The following is a 22,546-nucleotide window of genomic DNA, read 5'->3' on the forward strand; positions in this document are numbered from 1 at the left end:
CTAACCATCGAGCATCATAAACTAATTATCAAAAACGACGGAATTTGAGATGTAATAATCAAATTCATACGTACAATATAAATTCCACAATTCTCCGGAGATGGAACAAAAATATTTTTTCCTTTCGTGATATTGAGAGTCATAGTTAGCATGAGACCAAACAACTTACATTACAGTCAGAGTTTGGGTGTGAAAGTGTGATATTGCGAAACGAAATAAGCCCTGAACCATCCACAGGCTCCTGAATATATACTAAAGGTGGTTTTAATCCATTTGATTTTGTCAGTAACTAAGAACCAACAACCAGTCGCTTACCGGTTCAGTTTGGATGGAAATTGTTTGAACGAACCGAAAGAACCGAAGTTACCAATTATGTAATCCTTCGATTTCAACAAATTATGGTAATGCGACCGATCATCACGTCGTGACGTCATAGTTTTTTGCCAACCAGTGTTGGATGACTAGCCTTGCTTGGTGGGTTTTTATCGGATACAATTCGAAGCGAATCAAATTTGATTATAACCAATCATATGAATACGAAGAACAATTCCCCATTCATGATCAAAATCAAGAATTCCTAAAAAATCATTGTAGATTTGAAATCATATCATCTATTTGCGTCATGGACTCCTCTCAAGCAATTTACGTTTTTCGATCTATTGAAATTGAAATTGAAATATATTTCACAGCACAGGTTGAATCGCATACCTCGATACCTTTTAAACGTATACGCGACCCCAACTATCTATATGCTGTCTTTGAATGATGACGTTAAAACGTCTTAACTTTCTGTCGTAAAATTTTTATTTGTGCCAATACTTCATGCGCCATCTACCCGCATAACGTATGCATAAATGCGAATTGAGCACATTAGAAAAGTATGTGACCCCCTGCAATTCACTACGTTAATTATTTCCATCATTTCTGGATTGAACATTTTGATACAAGAATAATTGTGTAAACACACAGCCGTGTAGGGGAATAATACTTCGCGGGCAGTCCGAACGTGTTTAGTTTGTCCGTCGTTTGTCGGGCAAAAAAACCTCGAGCTTTTCGCAGTGACGACGCGCTCAGTGGTAAGTTGATTTTACATTCTTCGTTTTATTCGTTATTTTACAAATCTAAACTCGATTGGAATTATCCCATAATAAACAACAAGCCCATCATAATCCTGTTAAATACGGATTTTCATAAAATTTCGATAGTAATAGCACGGTGTAGTATGTTCTTTTATATGCTTACTTCGTTATACATATTCTATCCATGCTTAATCACTTTGACCGTAATTTATACAATCATCATGATTAGTTAATTTTGTCTAGTTCCTTTTTGTTAATATATATATATACTACCACTACATTACATGCGAAAACCTTTTTTGAAATGTTTTAACTATAGTCAGATATTCTTATGTTAAGCTATTGTTCTTATTACAAATTCTTTGATGTCTAAAAAGTTCAAACAGGAGACTGATTTATAATTCATTATTGGACAGAAATTTCAAAGTGCCAGAAATGGAAACTAAAACAGTAAATACCAGACCCATCATCGGCAAGTATAGATAACTGAATGAATGAAATGTGACCTACAGGAGATAATGTCTTCATTTTATGATTTTTACGGTTCAATGTAAAAGTTTAGGCCATAACATCGTTATTTTGTTGATTCGTATTTCAGGTCTCCTTGTACAAGAGGCGAGCGGTGCGAATGCGGTATTCGGGGAATTCTTCATCCGAGCTGTTCATGTACGATGGATCCAACTAGGCGGTGCTATGGTTGTGCCAATATGGTAATAATACTTAGATCATTGAAAATATTTACTTCGATCGTTTCGGAAGATGTTCAAATATTCGATACAAAATCTTCATTTCAGGCCAAATCGAGAGCGAGAATATTACGAAGATATCATAACGAAAGTGAACGGGTAAGTATGCTAATGAAGGGCATTTGATCGATTCGAAAAGATATTTCGATGAATCTTCGATAATAGTTAGGCCATGGAATAGTTATAATGTAGATCAGATCGAATGCAAAAATGGACCCTATAATTCACAGGATCTATCTACCTGGAGGTGGAACAGACCCGCTCGATTCTTACTACGGCAGAGGAGTGAAAATACTAATGGAGCTTGTTATGAGGGTAAGGAATACTCCCTACTGATATAACCTGTACCGAGAGATATTCGTTAGTGAATTGAAGATTTCCCTATTATGATTTTTGAAGGAGAATGACCGCGGCGTGCACATGCCTGTCTGGGCTATTTGCCTCGGACTTCAGTCTTTGCTTTGCCACAGAGTCGGTAAGATCGTCACGTTGAATGGTGTTGATGAGAAGAACCGCAACACGGCGCTCGAGCCCGCTAAAGGTTCGTTTGTAAATCTCCAGTCAGAGAAGAAAGAACCGCGATAAGCCAATCATTTTTCAGGCTCATTTTCAATGTTATATTTTAGATTTTGAGGATAGTTTTTTAAAGAAGAATATACCGAGCGATATCTTGTCGATAATGCTGAATAATGAAATTCTACCGCATCATCACAACAACTGTATCACAACTAAGGTAAATACGATACACTGTATCATTTAGAGATATTCCTTTATTGATCATACGAGTTGCGACAACGTGCGTGGAATTTTCATTCTCCACCTTAATCGAATCATTTTAACATATCAAAAATGTCATGGCCAATATTTTTGATTTTAACAGTTTGTTTCCACGTTATGTTGCCACTGTGATTAATAAACTGTTAAAATCAAAGATGTTGGTCTTGAATTATTTGACATGTCAACTTATCCAATCATTGTATGTCTAGCGAAAAGTAATAAGCGTTAGAAAAAGTCAATTCTTGATGATGCCTTATTAAGGCTAGTAATGGGCTTAAATGAAAGGTATGACTCCCCCAACCTGAAACACATATCAAGCGTCCATAAGCGTTTAATTGTCTAAATTGCGATGGTAAGTGGGATTGAAAAATGATGAAAACCATTCTCATCTTTTCGTTATAGACTTTTAACTCGTCGCCAGAAATGAACGAATTCTTCAAGTTAGTTTCTGTCAACACAACTCGGGACGGAACAGAATACGTGGCTACTATAGAAGGTACTGTAGATAAAAGATGATCTTTATACAATTGATATATATAGAGTGGAACGAGTCCTAATCACTCGTTATAGAATAATAGGACTCGTAATCTTAACGGAAATCGTGTTTTTATGAGGCGAAAATCTGCCAACATGTTTTAGGTGTTTATGCGGAGTGGTCGCGAACAAATGAATTTTGGCGAAAGTAAGAATCAAACCACTTGCAGACGTAGCAAATATATCTTCCGAAATTTAATATTGAAATTATCTGATGATTTATTTTCAGCGAAAAATTACCCGATCTACGCTCTTCAGTGGCACACTGAAAAATTCAACTTTCACTGGTGCACGAAAACTACCAGTTTACTTCACACCGCCGAGACCATTCTGGTCGCGCAAGCTGCAGCAAACTTCTTTATATCGGAAGGTAAATGATCATTTCATTCACTAGACGCTGTTTTTGGTCTTCAGCAGTGGGGATTTCCATTGTAAGGTTTCTGAGAAAATCTTTTTAAACGGATAACTTCATTTTCCTATCAATTGTTCCGAGTCGAGGGCCCAGTGTCAGATAACGTAATTTATGATTAGTTTCTTAAGGCAAGCTTTTTATTGTCAATGCAGCGAGAAAGAATAACAACAAATTCGACAGTCTGCGAGAAGAACAGGCAGAGTTGATCGACAATTATAACATCGTTTTTGTCGGTTTACCTACGTATGGCCTGTTCCACTATTTCTCCAGAGAGGATATGACCGACAAGGCGCATGAAGCCAGGTTACAACGTCTCGTTGATATGAGAAAACAAAAACTAAACCTGAAAAAGAAGTTAGCTGAAGAAGAACAGAGTGTGGTACTGAATGGCATTGACCACCAAAAAGTTATTATCTGAATATTTTTAGCGTTTTCCTTTGATTGCCGTAGTCAGGTTATATTCAAATACGCCGGACAATAGTTAAGCATGACATGACGAATATGCGATCATATAAATTAGTCATAATTCTTCAGCATGTATGAATTAATTTCAGTTTTAAACTAAGTAATAGATGTAATACACCATACATTTATTTCATTTCGCATCTGGTGGCACCGAAATTATTCATGTAAATATAGGGTAACATATTCATATAGGGTGTGATTGTATATTCATTTTAAGGATTTATTATACAAATATTTATCTCGTGTAATCTCGTGGTCGTTGAGATGGCTTTTTTTGTTGTTTCTGTAAATTTTAAGCAAGAATTACTTAACGTATTATTCTATCTTTTCCATTTATCTTCTATGGTATATATGGGTAGGCTGAGAGAAGCCGTTTCAAAGAAGAAAATATAGTTCATTCTAAACTTTATGTAGTTTTGGAATAATAAACTGAAACTAAGCAAACGAATAATATGCCTTGGTTTTTGTTCTTTTCGCAAAATGTCGCTTTCCAAACGTTGTCATTCTGTGTCAATGGGTCAATTTGGAGTTTAAAAATGAGAAAAGCCTTGATTAATTCGAACCGAATTGTGTTGTTTTAGTTCAAAGAGACTTAAAGAGCTTTTTTAGAAAAGGGCCGCTCTCGAAAGAGAGAGCCATCAAGATCTTTTAATATCCGCTTCGTTTCGGGAAAGTAAGCATGTGACCAGTAAGCCTACGTCATGCAGACAGGTCTTGAATGGTTCATATTGATATTGCTTTAATCGTGACCTCGCTGTTCAACAGATAAGACTGCAAACTTCTTATATTATATACCGTCGAATTATATCTATTCGACGGTACTGAAAATGGCCACCACGAGTTGGTTACTGGTTTTGGAAATCATATTTTCGGTTTTCTGTGTTTGTAATTGTGCCGTATGGCCCATACCGTATCAGTAAGTACATGCATCTTGCAGCTAGATTTGAAAAATCCAATCGGATCATGATAGTGCAGTTGAAATATTCGAATTACTTTCGGTCACACGGTATATGAGGCAATTTCGTATTTCGGTGTTTAGATAAAAGTCTGATATCGATGAAGTAAAAATCCACAGTATAATGAAAAAAGAACTAAACTTCCAACCCGATTCAATGAGCCATTTTCAAAAACTGTTTTCAAAAATGGTCCGTGGAATGGGGTTGAAACATCAAATGCTCGTTTAGTTTTTTCGTCATATTGTGGGTTTTCCCTTCAATTCGTATAATTTCGTTCGAATTTATATTCAATTTAAAGGCGATATCGAGAAAGACCGAAAACGGATGCGTTCTGTCAGGCGTTGTACCCGTTCTGCCCGACGGGTAGGAAGTCCAATCAGATGCCAGTAATGCTAAACGACGACTTGATCGAGATATACGCGCTGAAGGCACCGGTTTGGGAATTCAAATTCGGAAGTTTATTGAAGAATTTCGTGAGTATTTACAAGCATATGATTACAACAGATGGCAATAAGCGAAAATCCCACGATACAAAAACGAGTCCAAAAAGGCCGGTTTCCGTCGAGCTAAGGTTTATTTCGACGTTGCGACTTCATCCTAATCCATGGTCGTCTTCAGATATACTCACCAAATTCCTGGACATCCTATTTGTGAGAAAATGTGGAATATAAATTTCTATGAACTGATCGTGTTTTCCTCTAGCACATAATGCACGACGCGATCGGGTTCAAAAGTTTGAAAACGGGGAAGAACTACACGATGGAATGGTACGAGTTATTTCAACTGGGTAACTGTACATTCCCGCACGTGAGGTCCGATAAATCTCTAAAATGGTGCAACCAAGGTGCGGCCTGTATTTACAGCGGGATCGACGATATTCATTGGTCTCAAAACGGAACATTGACCGAGGTTGGACTTGTTTCTGGTGAGTAGGTTCTACACTCGTTAGTGAAGCCCGACGCACACGGTTAATCACTTGGTTCACGAGAAACGTTTGTTCTTTGCTTTAGGTGCGATGTTCAACAAATTTTCTGATTGGGTTTTGTGGGATAATCGAACTGGAATTTATTACGAGACTTGGACCGTCGAAGAAAAACCAGGTAAAATTATATACATCAAAGAAAATAAAGCAGTTAGAATGTGTTTTCCTCTGTACCCCTGTTTTCCAATTTTCCTACACCTAAATGCTAGTCTATAATCTTTCTCTATTCCAGGCGGAAGGATGTGGTTCGACTCGTATGACTGCGCTAGTTTTGTTGTGCGGGCATTTCAGCAATTGAAAAACGTGGGCGCAAAATTTAACCGTAACGTACGACTGAACTATACACGTGTACATATATACAGCGAACAGCCTCGATTCCTGGGTAACACCTCACAAATATTCGGGCCCACAGGAAATAAAACATTAGCCGCGGATATTCTACGATTTTACGAAGATTTTCAACCACACGTCCCATTCTGGAAAACGTTACTCAATATACTGTTCGCGGCAGAGGAGATTTTTATAGAGAAGAAATTCTACTTGTTCTATAACTTTGCCTATTGGATTCTACCAATTCAAAAGCCGTATTTCGGTTTAACTTATACCGAGGTACCCTTACCATAAATAACTACTACCAAAATTACATGTATTTTTGCTACAACGTATAAAATGCTACATGTGATATTGACCTGCCTTTTACAATGGGTTTATAAAAGATGATGTTTTTTTATCTTAAAATAGGGATTGTCCCCATTATTTATTTATTTGGCTGGTAAATTTTGTTTGATTTTTCGATTGAGTGTCCCTTACAGACCCACCACACCTACCGGGAGCGAAACAGGGGGTTTGATTTTGAAATCGGAAATCGAAGTACAGATATAGATGTGTGATCGGCGGTCGAGTTAACAGAATATTTTAAAATCGAAGTACATAATTGGAAATTCGGTTAATATTGTGGCCGTTATGATAATGTACGTACAGTGTATTGCACTCCATTTTATAATGTCTAATCGATGCTCATTGCGGTAGAGCTTAATCGGGAATTTTCAATTCGAATAAAATACTCGATCCTTTCAACCGAGAACTTATTATTTATAATTCAAGATTTTACTTAATTTGGAGCAGTCTGGCTATTCCCGTCACCTGGAATGAACTGAACTCTAGCGTATTTCAACGTAGTTAGTTACCTAATCGTTGGTGGTAAGCTTTTTATAATCGGATGGGCTTATACCAACGGTATATGTGGTTTGTGAAAATATCCGATCGTGAAGGATCAAACTAAACACAGACAGGTTACTGACTAATTTCAACGCAGGTTATTAAGCTCATATGTATAATTCACACCCACACCCGGACCCTCGACAGAGATTCGCCAGTCCTAGCGCGATGTCATCCAGTCTCGAACCCCTGCCTAATGGATAAATGGATAAAAATCGAGTCTGGTTTCCTTTAACAATTAAACGAAACAAATTTCTTCTACTCAGATATCATTTATTTCATAAAGTGCATGTTTTTTTTTCGTATGCAAGGTAGAAACAATAAATTCAACAGTCCCGCATAGTAATAACATACACACGTATATATAATGGAGGGTTGTACGAGAAATGACAGATTGAGGACAAAAAAAACCCGCAGTTGACTTTTTCTCATAAAAACATTCAGATACCAGCAGTTAACAATAAATCAAACAAATATTTCTGGATAGAAAATGACTCACATAGGACAGCAATTATCACTTTATGGGTATTAGAGGTGCGAACCACGTGGAGCCGGTTAATCAGTTTGGAATAATTAGCACTTCCTAATCATGTGTCATTACCTAACAGGTCACACGTGTGTACTATTCACACATCAACTTTCTTCATACAGAAACACAAAAACGATAAATCAAACAGTCCGTCGGTATTATTTTTTCAGGGGTGGGTCCAGACAGGAGCACAAGGAGCGAGTGATCCCGTCGCAGTATTCCTTTCAACCCACGTTTGTGCTGTAGGTTTTAAATCCAAGGAGGTAATTATCGAGGGTGAAATATGAGTTGATCCTCAAATATCTCGCATTCAAATTCTAACAGAGAGCCGTAGAGCCCATACAAGTGATTCGGTTCCACTTCCAAACGATTATTTGCAGCTAAAGTTTCTACATTTCATGTAAGTTGTTAAATGATCAATGAATTTAAGTAACAGGTATTGTTTATACATTGTGGAACAGTGAGCCATTTCACAAGTAACATTTCATTATTGAAGTTCCACTTGTATTTTGAAAAGGCCACAGGTCACGGTATCGGTGCAGCTATCAATCGTAAATCTGGTGCCATCCGTAGAAATTATGACCCTGTAATCGCTATAATTCTGTAACACAATTAAACATACGGTAATGTTACTGCTAATGATCAACCGTGTTCCCTGATTATAAATGACGAATGAGTTCAAAAATATATCTTGATAACAGATAAATAGAAAAAATAATAATATACATATTACATATTACATAACGAATTCTTGATTATCACATTATTTCTGGATGAAATATTTCAGTTTTTTGTATCACGTATTGTTTCTATATCTAAGTTGAGATTTGATTAAATGATTTTAGATCACGAGATAAACCCGGGTACCTGGACGGTCGGTTGGTATTATCAGCTTATTACTGTAGTCAAAAATACAACCTATTTATGTATTTTTGCTGTAGTGTAAATAAATAAACGAAGAAACACAAAATGTTGGTGTTAACTAAAAGTACTAAAATTACTAGTGACTCTAAGGCAAAAATAATCTTAAACTTGATCTTATCAAGTTGGGTGAAAAAGATTACTAAATTTGCATTCACGCTATCGCTAGTTAGTCCATTCTTATTTGGCCAGTCACTGTAAGGACCAATTTAGATTTTTTAGGCGGGTCATTCACGCACATTTTAAAATCATCAGTGAAAACTTTTCACTGATCCAGCTAGACGCAACTCTGTGATTGACGGACAATTTAAAGCAAAGTTTCTTTTAACACAGAGAGAAATGTCCAAAACGGCCTGGATTGGTATTTTTGGTCAGTCTTAATTGTAAAATGGAACAGACCAAGCTAGAACTGACTTTTTACTTATGTGAACGCTTGGTCCAATCTAAATGGGAACGGACTAAAATCTAGAACTTTCTACATAAAAGTATTTTGAATCGATTGAAGATTCATGCAGCTAAATTTGATGTTTAATTATTACGATATCATCGCATTCAATTAACTTTCCTGAAAAAAACTTCCCGAAAACTCGATTGAATAAGAATAAAATATGGAAATTAAAGCGAGTTAAAGAAATAAAACGAGCAATAATTGAGCACAAATCGTAAAGCAGGATTGAAGGTAGCACTGTTATGAAGAAGAGACGTCCAGTAAATGAGGACATTCAAGCATCACTTTAATGAGAATACGATCCATGTACGTTTGCATCATTGTATTGGAGTCTCTCAGATGAGTGTTTTCCGCTCGGAGTTCTGCAAATACATAGAAATATCAAAATCATCACAATATTTTTCAATAGAAAACTCGTTTCGAAAGTAACATTGAACCATTCCGTTCCCTTTTGTTAATAAAAGCAATATATTTATACACTTTTTATCTATCCAACACCTGTAATGGCTGCGTGGGCACTGCTCTGTTTAGAGAATGCCCTTTTCAATTTTTTTGTGCTCTGTCAAAGCCTGCAAATAGCCTTTAACGCCTTTCCTTCACCCTTCTAACACTAACACCAGACATAACACATCTTATCCGCGCACTTTCAATAAGTAACCATTAACCCTTTCAGTGCGTGTACACCGCAGTGCAGGGTAAAAATCAGTGATGGATTTTGCTAGTACACCGCACGGCGGTGTATTGGTGTAATTAGTAATTATCTCTATTGAAAGATGGCAGCACCTGTCAAACATAGTGAAATACTAGTAACTAACGATACACCGCGCCGCGGTGTAGACGTACTATTGTGGTATTCCCGTTATTCAACACACTAGATTGGAATTTTTCAAAATTTTCAAATTATCTCCAGCACTATAGGGTATTGATTAGTCAGCACTGAAAGGGTTAAGAGTTGACACATTAAGATGCTGAAGGGGTAGATCAGGCTGCTGAATGTCAGATGGGGTAGTTCAGGCTGCTGAATGTCTGATGGGGTAGTTCAGGCTGCGGAATGTCTGATGGGGTGGGGTAGTTACCCGTGTGAATCTTAACCTACGTAAAACATACCTTCATTTTCAAGTTTCACTTTATCATTCTCGATTCTCAAACGTTCCGACTCAAAACGTTGTCGACTGATTTCATTCATCATTTCGGATTTAGTCAAACCTGTAATCGAGCAACATGAGGAGAAGTTTTAAGGACACAAACCTAAAGCTGAACAGGACTGATCAAAATATAGTCAAATAGTAAAATTCTTCCATAACAAACAATTTCTTTCCTCGAGACCCAAATTTTCTAGTTCACTTTCAAGTAAGAGGACCCCCGTACAATGAACGCCTCATTTGACCTCTCATGCACTAATCTGCCAGTATATCTGTACAGTCAATAATTGTTAATTGTTACGTTTTTATGCGATGGTGTTCACGATCATCCATGTCATTATCATTGAGCACACTCATGCTTAATAACGAATAAGTTCTATTGAATGGTTGAATGTAGGGTACTTATTGACTGAAATAATTAGAAATTTGGGAAATTAATGTCTCGATTGATGAAAAGGTGGCGTGATGCCAAAATTTCAAACCTCTCCGCGATGAACGTTTTGCCCGGGACCAAAAGTGTTTGTTATAGTGAGGTTTTACGGGATTCTTACTTGTTGATTTATCTTTATTCCAAGGCATCAGACTACCGCGTCGTTTTTCAGTTTTCTCCAGTGCAAGCGGCGCCAGGTCGAGGTGTTTACTGAGATCACGATCGCTGTATACTCTCGGCATCGACTTATGATGAGCTTTCTCTTTGTCGCTCGGTTTCAAAATGGACGAAAAGAAATTACCCTGAAAAAAAGTTTTTGACAATAAATTTCAGTTTTAAAGGTGATCCAGATGATATTTTTCCATCCCTCAACCCGCTGAGAACCATTTATATTATAAGCTGGTTCCAGAGTTTGAAACTATGAAACCTAGGTTGAGGGCTCAGCGACTGATGCTTAAACAGGTTTCACAGTATCACATCGTTTCAGAATTTCAGAAGGACTTTTTGAGAGGTCAATGAAAAAATTGGGGATTAACAGGGGCAATTGATGAACAAAGTGAAAGTAGAGACATTTTTTTTCACAAAATTGTAATTTGTATAACACATTGAGTCCCTGTTAAATTTTAAATCTGATTATAACCTCGCTGATTAGGAACCATTGTCGCAAATGACACACTGATAAACTAGTTTTAAAAGGTACTTTTCCAAAATCTAAGGAGTTTCATCGGAATTCATGAGTAATTTCTCCAAATGAGTAGAGATTCGAGGTCGTTGGAAATAATTGTTCAATTCAGAGCAGTTTTCAAATGAATCAAACAGTAGTTCTATGAACCGTGGTAAACCGTTCAACCACTTCACCTCAATCCGGTTTTACTATTTCAATTGATATCTACGCGAAAAATGAAATTACCTTCAACGTATTGCTTCCTCTCCTGGCAGTGTCCGGACTAACCGATAACAGAGCACCTACATCATTATCTACGTGATCGGACGTAGTTCTGTGTTTATTACTGAAACCCTCGTCGCTGCCAGTACTCGCTATAGATAACGTATTACTAGACATCGATAACGTGTGTCGATGATGCCCGACTGGAGACGGAGTACCCGCGTTCTCCTCGCCGCTCACCCCGAATCGAGCTAACGGCTCTTTCAGTTTCGGAACCGGCCTCGGACTCGAACGTTTCGTATCGTAACCTTCATCTTTAAACGAATCCGACGACTTCAGGTTTGATTGTTGTTGTCTAGGCGACGGGACGGGACTGTGTCGCGGAGAAGGGGTCGACGGAGGACGGTCGACGGAGGGTAACCCCCCGCCGGTTTGGATCGAACTCGCCGGAGAATCGTCGTTTCTACCGAACAAGGAACTGCGCGAAGCGGCGCTTTCCGTTCTAAATTTCGACGCTTCGTCCTCGAACGAAGTCAACGCGTAATCGATGAATTGAAACTGAACGGCCGAACTGCCTCGACCTCCGGACTGTGTCACCACGACTATATTCCCCGTCGAAACCTTCCACGGTTTCGTCGTGCAGTAAAGCTTCTTGGGAGATTCGTATTCGATATTCGCGAGACAGTTAGCGCTACAGATAAACAAACCGATCACGTCCTCGAGACTATCGCCGAGATTATCCCCGCGGATCGTGATTCGAGTACCGCCTTCCACCGGGCCAACCATCGGCGATATTCCCGTGATGTGCGGTTTTCGGTCGTCTTCGTCGTTTAAAACGTGAAAACTGCCACCGTGTGAACTGATACGACCGGTCGATAGTAAATTCTCGTCCGGGTCGTCGATGCTGTAAACGCTATTGCTACGATACAACCCGTCGCTGCCTAACGATCTCGAAATATCGTACGAAGACTTCGACCCTTTTTTCCCCTGGAACAAATTCGACAGACTTCCCTTCAACGAATTGTGTCGGATTTTCGAAATCGCGTCCGATGAGAGGATTTTGTCTTTCAGTTTGCCACCGGCGCCACCTTTTTTCGGCGGTGAACTGCTGAAACTGAACCGATGACCGGACAGCGCGGACTGCGGGTCGATGGGAAGATTGTTTTTTGAAATCCAGCAGTTGAACTGTAACTCTCCGTGCGGCGGTCCGCTTTTCTTATATTCGCGAAGCGGAGCGAATTGAGCCGATGTTTTCTGTAGAGGGATTTCATCGATTTCGATCGTGATCGCTCCCAGTACGTGTTCACGATCGGTTACAACTAGTTTTAGAGGATGATTGTAGCTCGTTATTGGCCTAGAAATAAATTACAATCAAACTGACTTTATTACAAGGTGGCGCCACTTTCCACCTAATCCCTGAATTTTCTATGTTAAAACACAAAATTCCCCGAGTCTAGTGACTGAATAGTAAAATTCATTCACTTCTTTAAATCACGTATTGATGAAGGAATGCACGGCCAATATCATTATCCAAAATTCCCTTGAGTTAAGTCAGTCATAATTGAGTCCTTTTCCAATTCAATGTAAAATGGGACTCAAAAATAGAAATGACATGACTTGTAAACTGATATAATTTCAGTTATTTCTAAGTGAACCCGTAATTGATGATGTTTGAATATTTTTCATTTATTCGACATCTTCTAACATTTTAAGATTTTTTATCGAAACCAATGGAGATCTATGACTTACAAAGCGGATTCTTGGTTCCATTCTGGATTGCCATTCGCCGACTCCTGGACATCAGTTCGAAATTTCTTCGAACCGACACCAAAAATTACTGAAAATTTCCCGGTTTTTGCTGAAAACATAGAGAAACAACAAGCATTTAATTGAGATTAGAAGTTTAACAGGAGGAGTTCTGGGGGGAAGGGGTTTTTTTCCATTCTCGCTCAATGTAGTCTAGTACCTAGCCGTCGTTCTACAAGCAACCGGTTGTAGGGAACCGGTAATAATGACTGGTATTCAGACTACCCTCAATTTACTTTATGACGGAATGATATTCATATACAACAGCAATAGATAATACAGGTTATGCTAAAAAAAAAGATACCTTGGTTCTCATTTTTGCCGAGCTTAAAAGTTGACCCAGCCACTCGCCTATCTACTTTGTTTGAGCTGGCCATAACAGACCAAGCACTTATATAGAAATGAACTGATTACAAATTTCATTGTAGTTTACAAAAGTGCCTCGGCCGATTAGGAGAAACAAGGTATCATTTTATTGTAGCCTTAATGAGAAATTCTTAATACATTTATTCATAAATTGACTTCGAACAGATTCGAACGAAAATTCGGATTAAGCGAGCTCGTCTGCTATTACTGACCTTTTTTTTTTGATAGAAGATTTCTCGCCTGGTAAACTGTAACAGAAATTTCAAAATCATCTTCACTTTCTTCTTCGAACATTATTCAAACAAACTCTCAACAGAGGAAAGATAGCGAGAGAGAAAGACAGAAGACACTCTTATATACAATGTACTACATGATATATGTCACTAAAATAAGACATTACGAATTCATCTTATCTTGCTTTATCTCTTTAACCCGATTTTAGAAATCAATATTTATTACACTTGAAATAATCATTCGGCTTCCGAAAGTGTTACTTGACACGAATCGGTAAGTTATACATGGTAAAAACCACTCTCACCAATAACTGTAACCTCTACATCAGCCTCTGCAGTAGCGACCTTCTTCGGCATTTTCATCCAATGTCAATTGCTGATGATAAGATGATGATCACTCTACATAATTATCGACAAACTATCGCGTGAGAACGAATAAACTAGATAAGTAAAAAATAGAACGGTGATCAGTAACGGGGACTTGTTTCTCGGGGAGGTTGGGACTGACTTGAATGAATCAGGCTGCCACCACCAAAAGGCCCCGGATCGGATGCCAATGATGGCAATATCCCAAAACAATGCAAGCTAACAGGTATTGAGTATTGGCAATTTGCAGATTTGTGTTGATGTGAAAATTTGGCTTTTATCTGAGGTTCAGAAAGATGCCTTTGGGTGTCGCCCTTTTTCTTAGAATCATCTTCTTCGATTCAATTTCCTGTGCCGTGACAATTTTCTATAGTAAACTCGGCGCTGGCCGTGTGTTGTGGATGGAACTGGATTTTTTTCCCCGAAAAAGACCGATGATGCGACACAGAACTGTGTCACTGTCAGGCAGCATCTCATCGAAGTTAAAAGTCTCTGCCTTGTCTGTTTAATCTCAGGTTTATCGTGGCAAAATCACCATACGCGTTAATTATCATTAATTCTGAATTCGACTTCTGTCTAATTGAATTAGTAAAAAATTTACTAAATAAACAGCGCCACACACTGGTCACAACTCGAACTTCGATGATACACAGCGCCGCCTAGCATGACAATTATTGTGCTAACTATCGCCAAATACCTCACCAAAACACGTAATACCTGCGGGCCGGCGATGCGATGTAGTAATACATTTTCGGATCACATAAACGATGAAAACTGCTGCGGAAATGAACGGGGAATTCTTAAATTTAAAATTTTACAAAAAGCCGAAGTTAAAGATATTGGCTGCCGTGCGGTCCGGCCCAGTTCACACTATAGGCCGGATACGGTGAAAGATTTTCCGCTTCGCCGGAGTTGCACGCGGTCGATGAATTTTGATAAGGTCCACGTTACCGCAGAAAAATGCGCCTTAGATAACGAATTTTTCGAAAAATATCTAATCATTTTTAAGTCGCTCAGAAATCGAATCTAGCGATTATGGAATATTTTCTCACCTCCTAGATTTCTGATAATCACAGTGTAATTGAAAGCACATTCTCAAGGAAAATCTTTGTATTGACGTCAGAAAATGTGCATTGCGAAAACAGGTGTTAATCGGTAAGCCACCGTTCCATTAACACTTGTTTTATTTTTTCGCGGAAAGAGCGTTCTATGTATATATAACGTTTATAGAATCAGACCCGGATTATCTTCAAATGAGAATCAAAAATAGCGAATTATCATGAAATTGTTTCAGAAATTGATGATCGGAAGACGACGATGTTTCAACCATTGATCGAACAGTTCCTCGTAAGAACCGAGTACGTCGCGAATAACGAAACGAAACGCTTGTTGCACTGGTTCCGTGCACATTTCTAATACGGAAAAAGACTGCGATAGTAAACAAACATATTCTTTCAGATGAGCGGTATTTTTCAGATCGTCGTGGCAATATTTCGTCAGGCTCCGCAGCGTTTTTTCAACCTCTTTGTCGCCGCAAAACAGTTTTTGAGCGTAGCAATTCAGCGTTAGGTACCAGTCCTGAAGAGCGTTCGATCGGGAAGTGCTTTCATCCATGAATAAATCGCTGTAATATTGCGACGATATGTTGTCCATTTTCGTCCTCTGTTCGCTGTAACAAATTGGCAGTTCATCGAACGCTGCGTATTTCCGATAGAACGTCAACATTTTTTCCTTTTCGATTTTCTTCACTTTTTCCGATGTCACTCGGTTCTGGTCGTGTTTGACGAGTAGACCTTCTGTTTTATTCTCAGAAATGAACGTGCTCAGTTTCTCCGTTGACTCGACCGGTGTCACCGAGTTCTCGGGTACTTTCGAAGCGGCTATTGTTTTTATTTGCTGATTCACAGTTTGCCAAATCTGAAGCCGTCTTTCTCGATGTTTCCTCACTTCCAGCCCTGTGAAATTTTGCCTTCGAGGGGTTTGTTTATTCGAACTAGTCCCCGCCGACAACAAATCGTCCCAAGTCTCAACTACAGAAATATTCGAAGGTTCCCGATCAAGCCGCTTCAAAAAACGAGGCGTTCTAGGGCTTATTCTCGACTTGGATATCTTATAACCGGTAGTTGCACCGACAGTAGAGCCTATAGTTCTCCGTCGATGAAACTGGCTGCCATAACTCATCATCTCGCGTCCATAGACCTTCGAGATTCGCAGTGACATGACATCCTCACTACTCAACGGTCGCCGCGATCGTAAATCCTTTACTTTCATGTTATGTATCGACACTAGAATCGTATTTATGTATTTCAATTTCGTTTTCCAATTCGTCCGTTTTCTATCGTCGCCATCGAAAACTTCGCAAGTCATCAATGATAACGATTCGTGTTCCAGCACATTTGATCGCGTTCCTTCCGAGTCGATTAAAGTAGATAATCTCTTCATTACGGGGCCACTAGTTACATCTACGTCATCTTGACTCGCATTTTCAAACTCTGCTGTGAGATATTTGTCGCAAGGTAACCCCGCCTTTATAGCCATTATGCGCTTCTCTGTTTTGGTGAGTAATTGTCTAACGGCAGTGAGACCCCCTTCGTGTCGTCTGGTTTCATTTCTCAACGCTAGAACAGAGATTTCACGACCGCTGTTTGTTTTCACGAGCTCCATTTTCCGCTTACCGCGACTTGACTTCTTCTTCACCTTTTCTGGGCTCACCGGGAGAGACCTCGGTCTGATTTGGTCGACCCATGCGGGCTTCACAATTCTGGAAGCCAAATCGAACACGTGGAAGCTTACATACAAGTGTATCAGGACAGATTACTACCTGAGCGCTTTATCTTTGTTTTTGATATGGAATAATACGTATGACATGAATACAAGCAGAGGGAATCGGGATAATCATGTTGGAAAAGATTGTAGGTTGTTGGGCAAATGACTACGTATATTATGCCGAACTAATGATAAGCGAATATTGGTTCGGGGTTGAATTTACCTGTACGTCAACTCCCTAGGGTCGGCTATAACATCCCCTAACGATCTGTAAACCTCGGTATCTTTGCAGAAAAACCCGTCCTTCAAATTTCGCTGTCGTCTGTCAAAATTATGCTGCCATTTCTCGTGACGTAGCTCAGTTATAAATGTGCGACTGTTGCGAGTGTGTACATGTTTGAACTCCTCTTCGCAGATGGGCACCGCCATGAAATCAGCCCTTAATGCCCTTATCATTTCCTGGTCTAAAGTAGTTTCGTCAAGTTTGAATCTGAAATTAGCCATTTCGGATGCGAGTCCAACAGACACAGCAATCAAACAATCAAACCACGTCTGGGTGGTTAGTTTCTCCCTTTTAAACTGTATATCAATCCATTTTCTTAGATATTTTATCAAAACAAGAAAAAAGTGAAAAGGTACCACTGCGTAATGGACTTTGATGGTGGTACCTAGGCAACGGTTGCAGCGTGTCCTGTGTCGCATTACCACTGGGTAACCAAGTGCAGCAGTCGTGCAGCTTAAAGACAGAATACTGTCATAAATACGAAAAAGGAAACCGCGAAACCTCCAGACAATCATACCTCACAAAAGAATATGACGACTTGAGGCCAAATCTTCAGAAAATGAATATTTTCAACGTTTTTCTGCGTCTTGAAATATCAAATTCTCATCTTTTGTGTTGGGTTTACCATTGAATGAAGATAGCGCAACAAATTTAGATTCAATTTTAAAAGGTATTCATTTTCAGCTGAACAGTATCAGGTGACAGTGATGCAGTTTAGAATTAAATAATCTTCGATCTTAATTCAACTTTCCACCTCCCGAAATGACTTCTGGTTTTCATGAAGTTTAATTACGCGTTTTATCAACTCCCCTGAGACACGAATTTAGATGATTTCATTCCCTTGACGGCTGGAAACGTTTGATTAAAAACCCACAAAAGCGACGATTTCAGGTGCGCCATTCGCAAATAGTTACATCTTCATTCTTCGGATGGTTGTTGCTTAGTAACATCATCATCATTTTTTTCGATCCAAAAAGGTGCGCTTAGTTTAAATTGATCTCCTTTTAATGGCAATCTGCGATAGCAATTGTGTAAAGGTAGGGTAGCGCTTTCTCATCAAGTGTTTCGCGCGATTTGGTTTATTCTATCTTCAGGAATAGGAATGACAAGCTTATAACCGTTCGAAACCGCTTTTATATATTGGCAATTACTAGGCGTTAGGGGTACTGCGTGAGTCGATGTGCACTACGTCATCAATATTGGCGTTTCAAAGCAACAATTACAATTGTGAATTTTGGTGTTTATTCTGTAATCTAATTATTCCTTAGCCGAACTGATTTCAACTCTTGAGTTAGCTCCATTAAAATCAACTGATTTGAACTGAGAGTTATTAGAATTGATTTTATAATTAGAAACATTTTCTTACTCATATTTTCTAAACATTGAATTTTGATGTCTTTTGAGTGGATGTGCACTACGTCATCAATATTGTGGCTAGACTGATTGCTTGCCAATTCAATTCAATTATTCATGGTGACAATAAACTTTCTAGTTAGTTTTCTTTTTTAAAAACATCTTCTCTGGAATCAAATAGTCATGAGTTATGATTTGACTCTGGGTTAAAACATCGAAAATGAACTAATTTCAACTCAGAGTTAACTCTAATTCACAACTGTGGAACTGGGTCCAGGAGTCCAACGTAACCGTGGAACCGAATAGAAATTCTCGGATTATTGACCAAAGATAGTTTAATTTATTCAAACTTTTTCCAGAAATTTTGCAGGCAGAACATATGATACGTCGTTAATTTGTTTGGATTCATTTCAGCGCACATGGAATCCTTACAAATGTCAAAATGAGTTGAATATCTGAAATCCGATTTACCCGTAAACAAAAGTTTAATTTGTGAAGCCGTACGCGGTGAGAGGCGGTTATTTTCTCATCAAACCCTGTTTTTAAGGATGAATCGGGGACGAAGCGAAATTTTTAACATGTTTACAATATTCGTTTCATCTAAGCAATAGTTCAACATAATCATAATCGTGAACGTGCTTTGAGAAAAATATCTCCCAATTTCTTTGCTCAGGGGAATTTAACGACGCGTTTTGAAAATCCTGGCCAATAAGGATAGTGAACTGGTGTTAATTATTTGGTGCCTATTTCACGCTACAGCGGCATCTCTTCATAACGACAGTTTGCACGTCAGTTGGAAGTTGACGCATGTATCCAATATAGCAATAATATCGTAGGCTGAATGCCAACGTTCCACTTTAAAAAAATCCTCAATCCTCGATCTGTCAAAATACTCATCCTATTGCTTTAAACACATGTCATTACGAGGATCGGCGACCAGTGTCGAGGTCTATGAATCATCATTTACGATTATGTTTTGCTGATGGTTGATATTGTGATGATAAAGCTATTGTCGTCATTATCTCACTGAAGAAACATCTCGGACTATTCATATATTGCCTCCATGTTGAAGCTGTCGGTAGCGTACTTGAATGACACCCCTTTGAATTGAATATGGTCCGGTGACGCAATATGGTCAGGTCCACCTCCCTGGGTGACGTAAGTAAGTCACTATTGTCCATAACGCAGTAGTATCCATTAAATCGTTGAAACGTCTTTTTTCCTAGACCACCATTATCACATTAAGTACGACCGTCAAACGATTCGGCTCCGGGTAGACCGTGCCTGCAGGTGACTAACTTGCGTTTATGTAGTACCATTATCCCCGGCCATACTGATGAAACTCGACATTTACCACAAGGCTTTCCTGTCGAGAATAATTAGCAAATCTATTTGATCCATCTCTTTTTCGGCAAAGCGCGCGCACCATTCAATTTACCACATCAAATACCATTCATCAAAATCCATTTTACACTCAGCAATGAACCTATCTTGTTTCGTATATCCTAATCTACGAAGATAGTCAAGTAAGTCGCAGATCTTGATTTCAGATATTAACTTCTTGTACCAGCGATGAAGACATTTCTTAAACAAGAACCGGATATACACCAGTAACTGACTGAAGAATTCATTCGTAGACAATTTGAACTTAGCTCTCATTCTGACCCAGATCGATATGATAATCACATTGAGCTGTTCTTTTTATCAAATCTGTATCATTTCGATGTAAAAAAAACCTACGTAATTTTTTGCTCATGATTAAATCTTCCAAAGCAAATCTCGTTGTTTTCGTTTATATTCTCTGTCTACGCGTAAATACTGTAGCTATATATTTTCTGTAGGTTGTGGATTCCGCTCGATGCCGACGCGGAGTCTATTGCAGTGGGTGGATTACTTATATGAGACCTGATGATTACTCCAAGATGAGACCATTCCCGAATGCCCACAATCCCTATTATCAACAAATTGGAGAAATCAATCCGTAATTTATGCATTCCATACATTCATAACTTTAATAGCTGTCCATTTCATTCATACTGATCTTTTCTAGTTACGCGGACATTGTTAATCGACCTCAGACAATCAAAATGCTGGTGTCAATGCTTGTAATTGTGATTTCAAATTACGTAGATTTCGTGTTGTGAAGGGCTTTGCTCGAGTTCGACTACACCAAGTGTTCTTTCAAGCTGATACGATCAATAGGAGAAAATCTTGAGAATTCTATCTCGAATGAATACTTTCTGAAGCTAAACAAATTGGACGCGTAGAAACAACTCATTATCAGAACAAAACGTCTTTCTCTCTTTTCTCTCATTTCACGTTCTGTTTGTCTTAGTTCAACGTCAACAGTAGAAAGTAATTCCATCATCTTGGAAGAAATTAACGAGGTCCAGTGACGTACACTGTATCCGAAATCAGCGATCGTCCCAACTTAAATTAACAACTGTATGGTTCCTTAATGTAACCAAGCGTTTAACTGGGAAGCGAAGCGAAATAAACAAACAAGGCGTAATACGAAGAATACGAAATTCACTTTTTTAGAAAACGATAGGATTGTTTATGGTTCAGATGAATTAAGTATCTCCGACATGTGCAAGAAGTCATAAAGTGATAGATAGAATATAAAATCATTGATAAAAAAAGATAGTGGAAAATAACACTTAATTCATAAAATATAATATGAGAGTTAAGAGTTAAGATATACAAAAATAAGAAGATACATTTATTCTTGCTTGAGATGAGTTAAAAGATAAGTTTGATGTGAGACTTGATTCAAATATGTGTTAAAATCTACCATTCTTTTTTATTAAGAAAAGCCTTTTTATTGTCGTGAATACTGCGTTCATGTTCAGTCCGTTCATACCGCATTGAACCTTCGAGTTAAGATAACTGCTCGAAGATTGAACCGATTTCAGCCGTGGTTGTAAATAACGGTTTCTCAGAATTCGCCTTCATCGTTTATTCAAAGCTGAAAGGGGAGACTTGCAATCTCAGACCGCAGCATCACGTCCACTTCCAATAAGATATTCATTTCTAACAATTATTCATATCAACTGTTATGCAACATATTCATTCCATATTATATCAATATATACGATGCGTTTGTTTGAAAGAAAATCTTGCATTGATGTATGAGTTTTCGAGTCGATTAACCGAATAACCGAATTTCACAAGAGCCCAAAGCGAAACCCACCCTTGAAGGCCTTAGATTAATTGTAAACGAAAATTTTTTCGGGTTTTCACGCTTAAGAAGTTGCGTTCGGCGGCATAGGGAATATTAGCGAAACTGGGGTCGTCGTTCAGAATAATTTATCATCCGCAAGAACGTCCGTTTCCATTTCTGACGGATGAACTTCATTAACACGTTGAGGGTCAAATACTGGAAGGAAACACGGGGAGTGCCGTCTAATTCCGGCGACGGGTGACGGGCGTAAAAACTATATCGACCGATTTCAACCCGCAGTCATTTATCAAACTGTTCAGGCGGAGAGAATGAAAATTTACTAGAGCTTCGAATTGTCGCCGCGAGTATTAAACAGGGGGTGAGTAGAATTCATAAGCCCGTGCGTAATTAACATGTAAGCATTATCAGGCAATATTTCAGGTTTAAGATGAAAAACTCTTAGAAAATACTGGTGTATTCTACATTGGAAAAGGTTTTATGATTTTATTTCACTCCGCTATTCTTATCATCTAGGTCGATATCTAATTAGTCGTTCAGAGACTCGCATTTGTCACCCGGGGTATGTACGCGTGTTGACGTGTGTTCATTTTGGACCGTTTTTTTCTCACGGCTGAAATAGTCCATTAATACTTATCATCATCAATCATTTCGTAAGGAAAGGAGT

The 22,546-nt window shown here is 38.6% G+C and overlaps 4 protein-coding genes across 5 annotated transcripts; 3 read left to right on the forward strand and 1 right to left on the reverse strand.

Annotated features, from left to right (window-relative positions):
- The first annotated feature begins 1,597 nt into the window (after positions 1-1,597).
- On the forward strand, positions 1,598-3,118 carry LOC141906336 (gamma-glutamyl hydrolase-like). Its single transcript, XM_074795583.1, has 7 exons — positions 1,598-1,622; positions 1,678-1,789; positions 1,874-1,924; positions 2,056-2,140; positions 2,225-2,366; positions 2,452-2,558; positions 3,005-3,118. Exons 1-7 carry the CDS (start codon positions 1,598-1,600, stop codon positions 3,116-3,118), a joined length of 636 nt encoding a protein of 211 aa, XP_074651684.1.
- Positions 3,119-3,219: 101 nt separating this feature from the next.
- Positions 3,220-4,276, forward strand: LOC141906373 (gamma-glutamyl hydrolase B-like). Its single transcript, XM_074795627.1, has 3 exons — positions 3,220-3,284; positions 3,366-3,506; positions 3,701-4,276. Exons 1-3 carry the CDS (start codon positions 3,248-3,250, stop codon positions 3,964-3,966), a joined length of 444 nt encoding a protein of 147 aa, XP_074651728.1. The 5' UTR covers positions 3,220-3,247; the 3' UTR covers positions 3,967-4,276.
- Positions 4,277-4,811: 535 nt separating this feature from the next.
- On the forward strand, positions 4,812-7,027 carry LOC141905732 (bis(monoacylglycero)phosphate synthase CLN5-like). The gene is made up of 5 exons (XM_074794727.1): positions 4,812-4,929; positions 5,268-5,442; positions 5,672-5,894; positions 5,980-6,069; positions 6,184-7,027. The coding sequence occupies exons 1-5, from the start codon at positions 4,841-4,843 to the stop codon at positions 6,573-6,575; spliced, it is 969 nt and encodes a 322-aa protein (XP_074650828.1). The 5' UTR covers positions 4,812-4,840; the 3' UTR covers positions 6,576-7,027.
- A 406-nt stretch (positions 7,028-7,433) lies between these two features.
- On the reverse strand, positions 7,434-14,914 carry LOC141906050 (uncharacterized). Of its 2 annotated transcripts, none has more exons than XM_074795202.1 (8): positions 14,898-14,914; positions 14,236-14,370; positions 13,910-13,945; positions 13,275-13,383; positions 11,550-12,879; positions 10,761-10,941; positions 10,175-10,273; positions 7,434-9,429 (listed from the first exon to the last, which is right to left on the reverse strand). In XM_074795202.1, the coding sequence occupies exons 2-8, from the start codon at positions 14,291-14,293 to the stop codon at positions 9,308-9,310; spliced, it is 1,935 nt and encodes a 644-aa protein (XP_074651303.1). In that variant the 5' UTR covers positions 14,294-14,370; positions 14,898-14,914; the 3' UTR covers positions 7,434-9,307. The 2 variants fall into 2 exon arrangements, with proteins under 2 accessions (XP_074651303.1, XP_074651302.1); XM_074795201.1 differs by having other exon boundaries at positions 14,837-14,912.
- Positions 14,915-22,546: the final 7,632 nt, after the last annotated feature.

The sequence above is a fragment of the Tubulanus polymorphus genome, chromosome 5, assembly GCF_964204645.1.
Source record: "Tubulanus polymorphus chromosome 5, tnTubPoly1.2, whole genome shotgun sequence".
NCBI lineage: Eukaryota > Metazoa > Nemertea > Palaeonemertea > Tubulaniformes > Tubulanidae > Tubulanus > Tubulanus polymorphus.

Excerpts from the sequence above, each read along its gene's own strand:
- LOC141905732 (XM_074794727.1), top strand. The coding sequence starts at position 4,841 with ATGGCCACCACGAGTTGGTTACTGGTTTTGGAAATCATATTTTCGGTT. Across the intron at positions 5,895-5,979 it reads CGAGGTTGGACTTGTTTCTG|GTGCGATGTTCAACAAATTT; the intron begins GTGAGTAGGTTC and ends TCTTTGCTTTAG. Across the intron at positions 6,070-6,183 it reads GACCGTCGAAGAAAAACCAG|GCGGAAGGATGTGGTTCGAC; the intron begins GTAAAATTATAT and ends TCTCTATTCCAG.
- LOC141906336 (XM_074795583.1), top strand. The coding sequence starts at position 1,598 with ATGTCTTCATTTTATGATTTTTACG. Across the intron at positions 1,623-1,677 it reads TTCATTTTATGATTTTTACG|GTCTCCTTGTACAAGAGGCG; the intron begins GTTCAATGTAAA and ends TTCGTATTTCAG. Across the intron at positions 2,559-3,004 it reads ACAACTGTATCACAACTAAG|ACTTTTAACTCGTCGCCAGA; the intron begins GTAAATACGATA and ends TTTTCGTTATAG.
- LOC141906373 (XM_074795627.1), top strand. The coding sequence starts at position 3,248 with ATGCGGAGTGGTCGCGAACAAATGAATTTTGGCGAAA. Across the intron at positions 3,285-3,365 it reads ACAAATGAATTTTGGCGAAA|CGAAAAATTACCCGATCTAC; the intron begins GTAAGAATCAAA and ends ATTTATTTTCAG. Across the intron at positions 3,507-3,700 it reads AAACTTCTTTATATCGGAAG|CGAGAAAGAATAACAACAAA; the intron begins GTAAATGATCAT and ends TTGTCAATGCAG.
- LOC141906050 (XM_074795202.1), bottom strand. The coding sequence starts at position 14,293 with ATGAAAATGCCGAAGAAGGTCGCTACTGCAGAGGCTGATGTAGAGGTT. Across the intron at positions 10,942-11,549 it reads GAGGAAGCAATACGTTGAAG|GGTAATTTCTTTTCGTCCAT; the intron begins GTAATTTCATTT and ends ACTTTTTTTCAG. Across the intron at positions 9,430-10,174 it reads AGTGAAACTTGAAAATGAAG|AACTCCGAGCGGAAAACACT; the intron begins GTATGTTTTACG and ends ATGTATTTGCAG.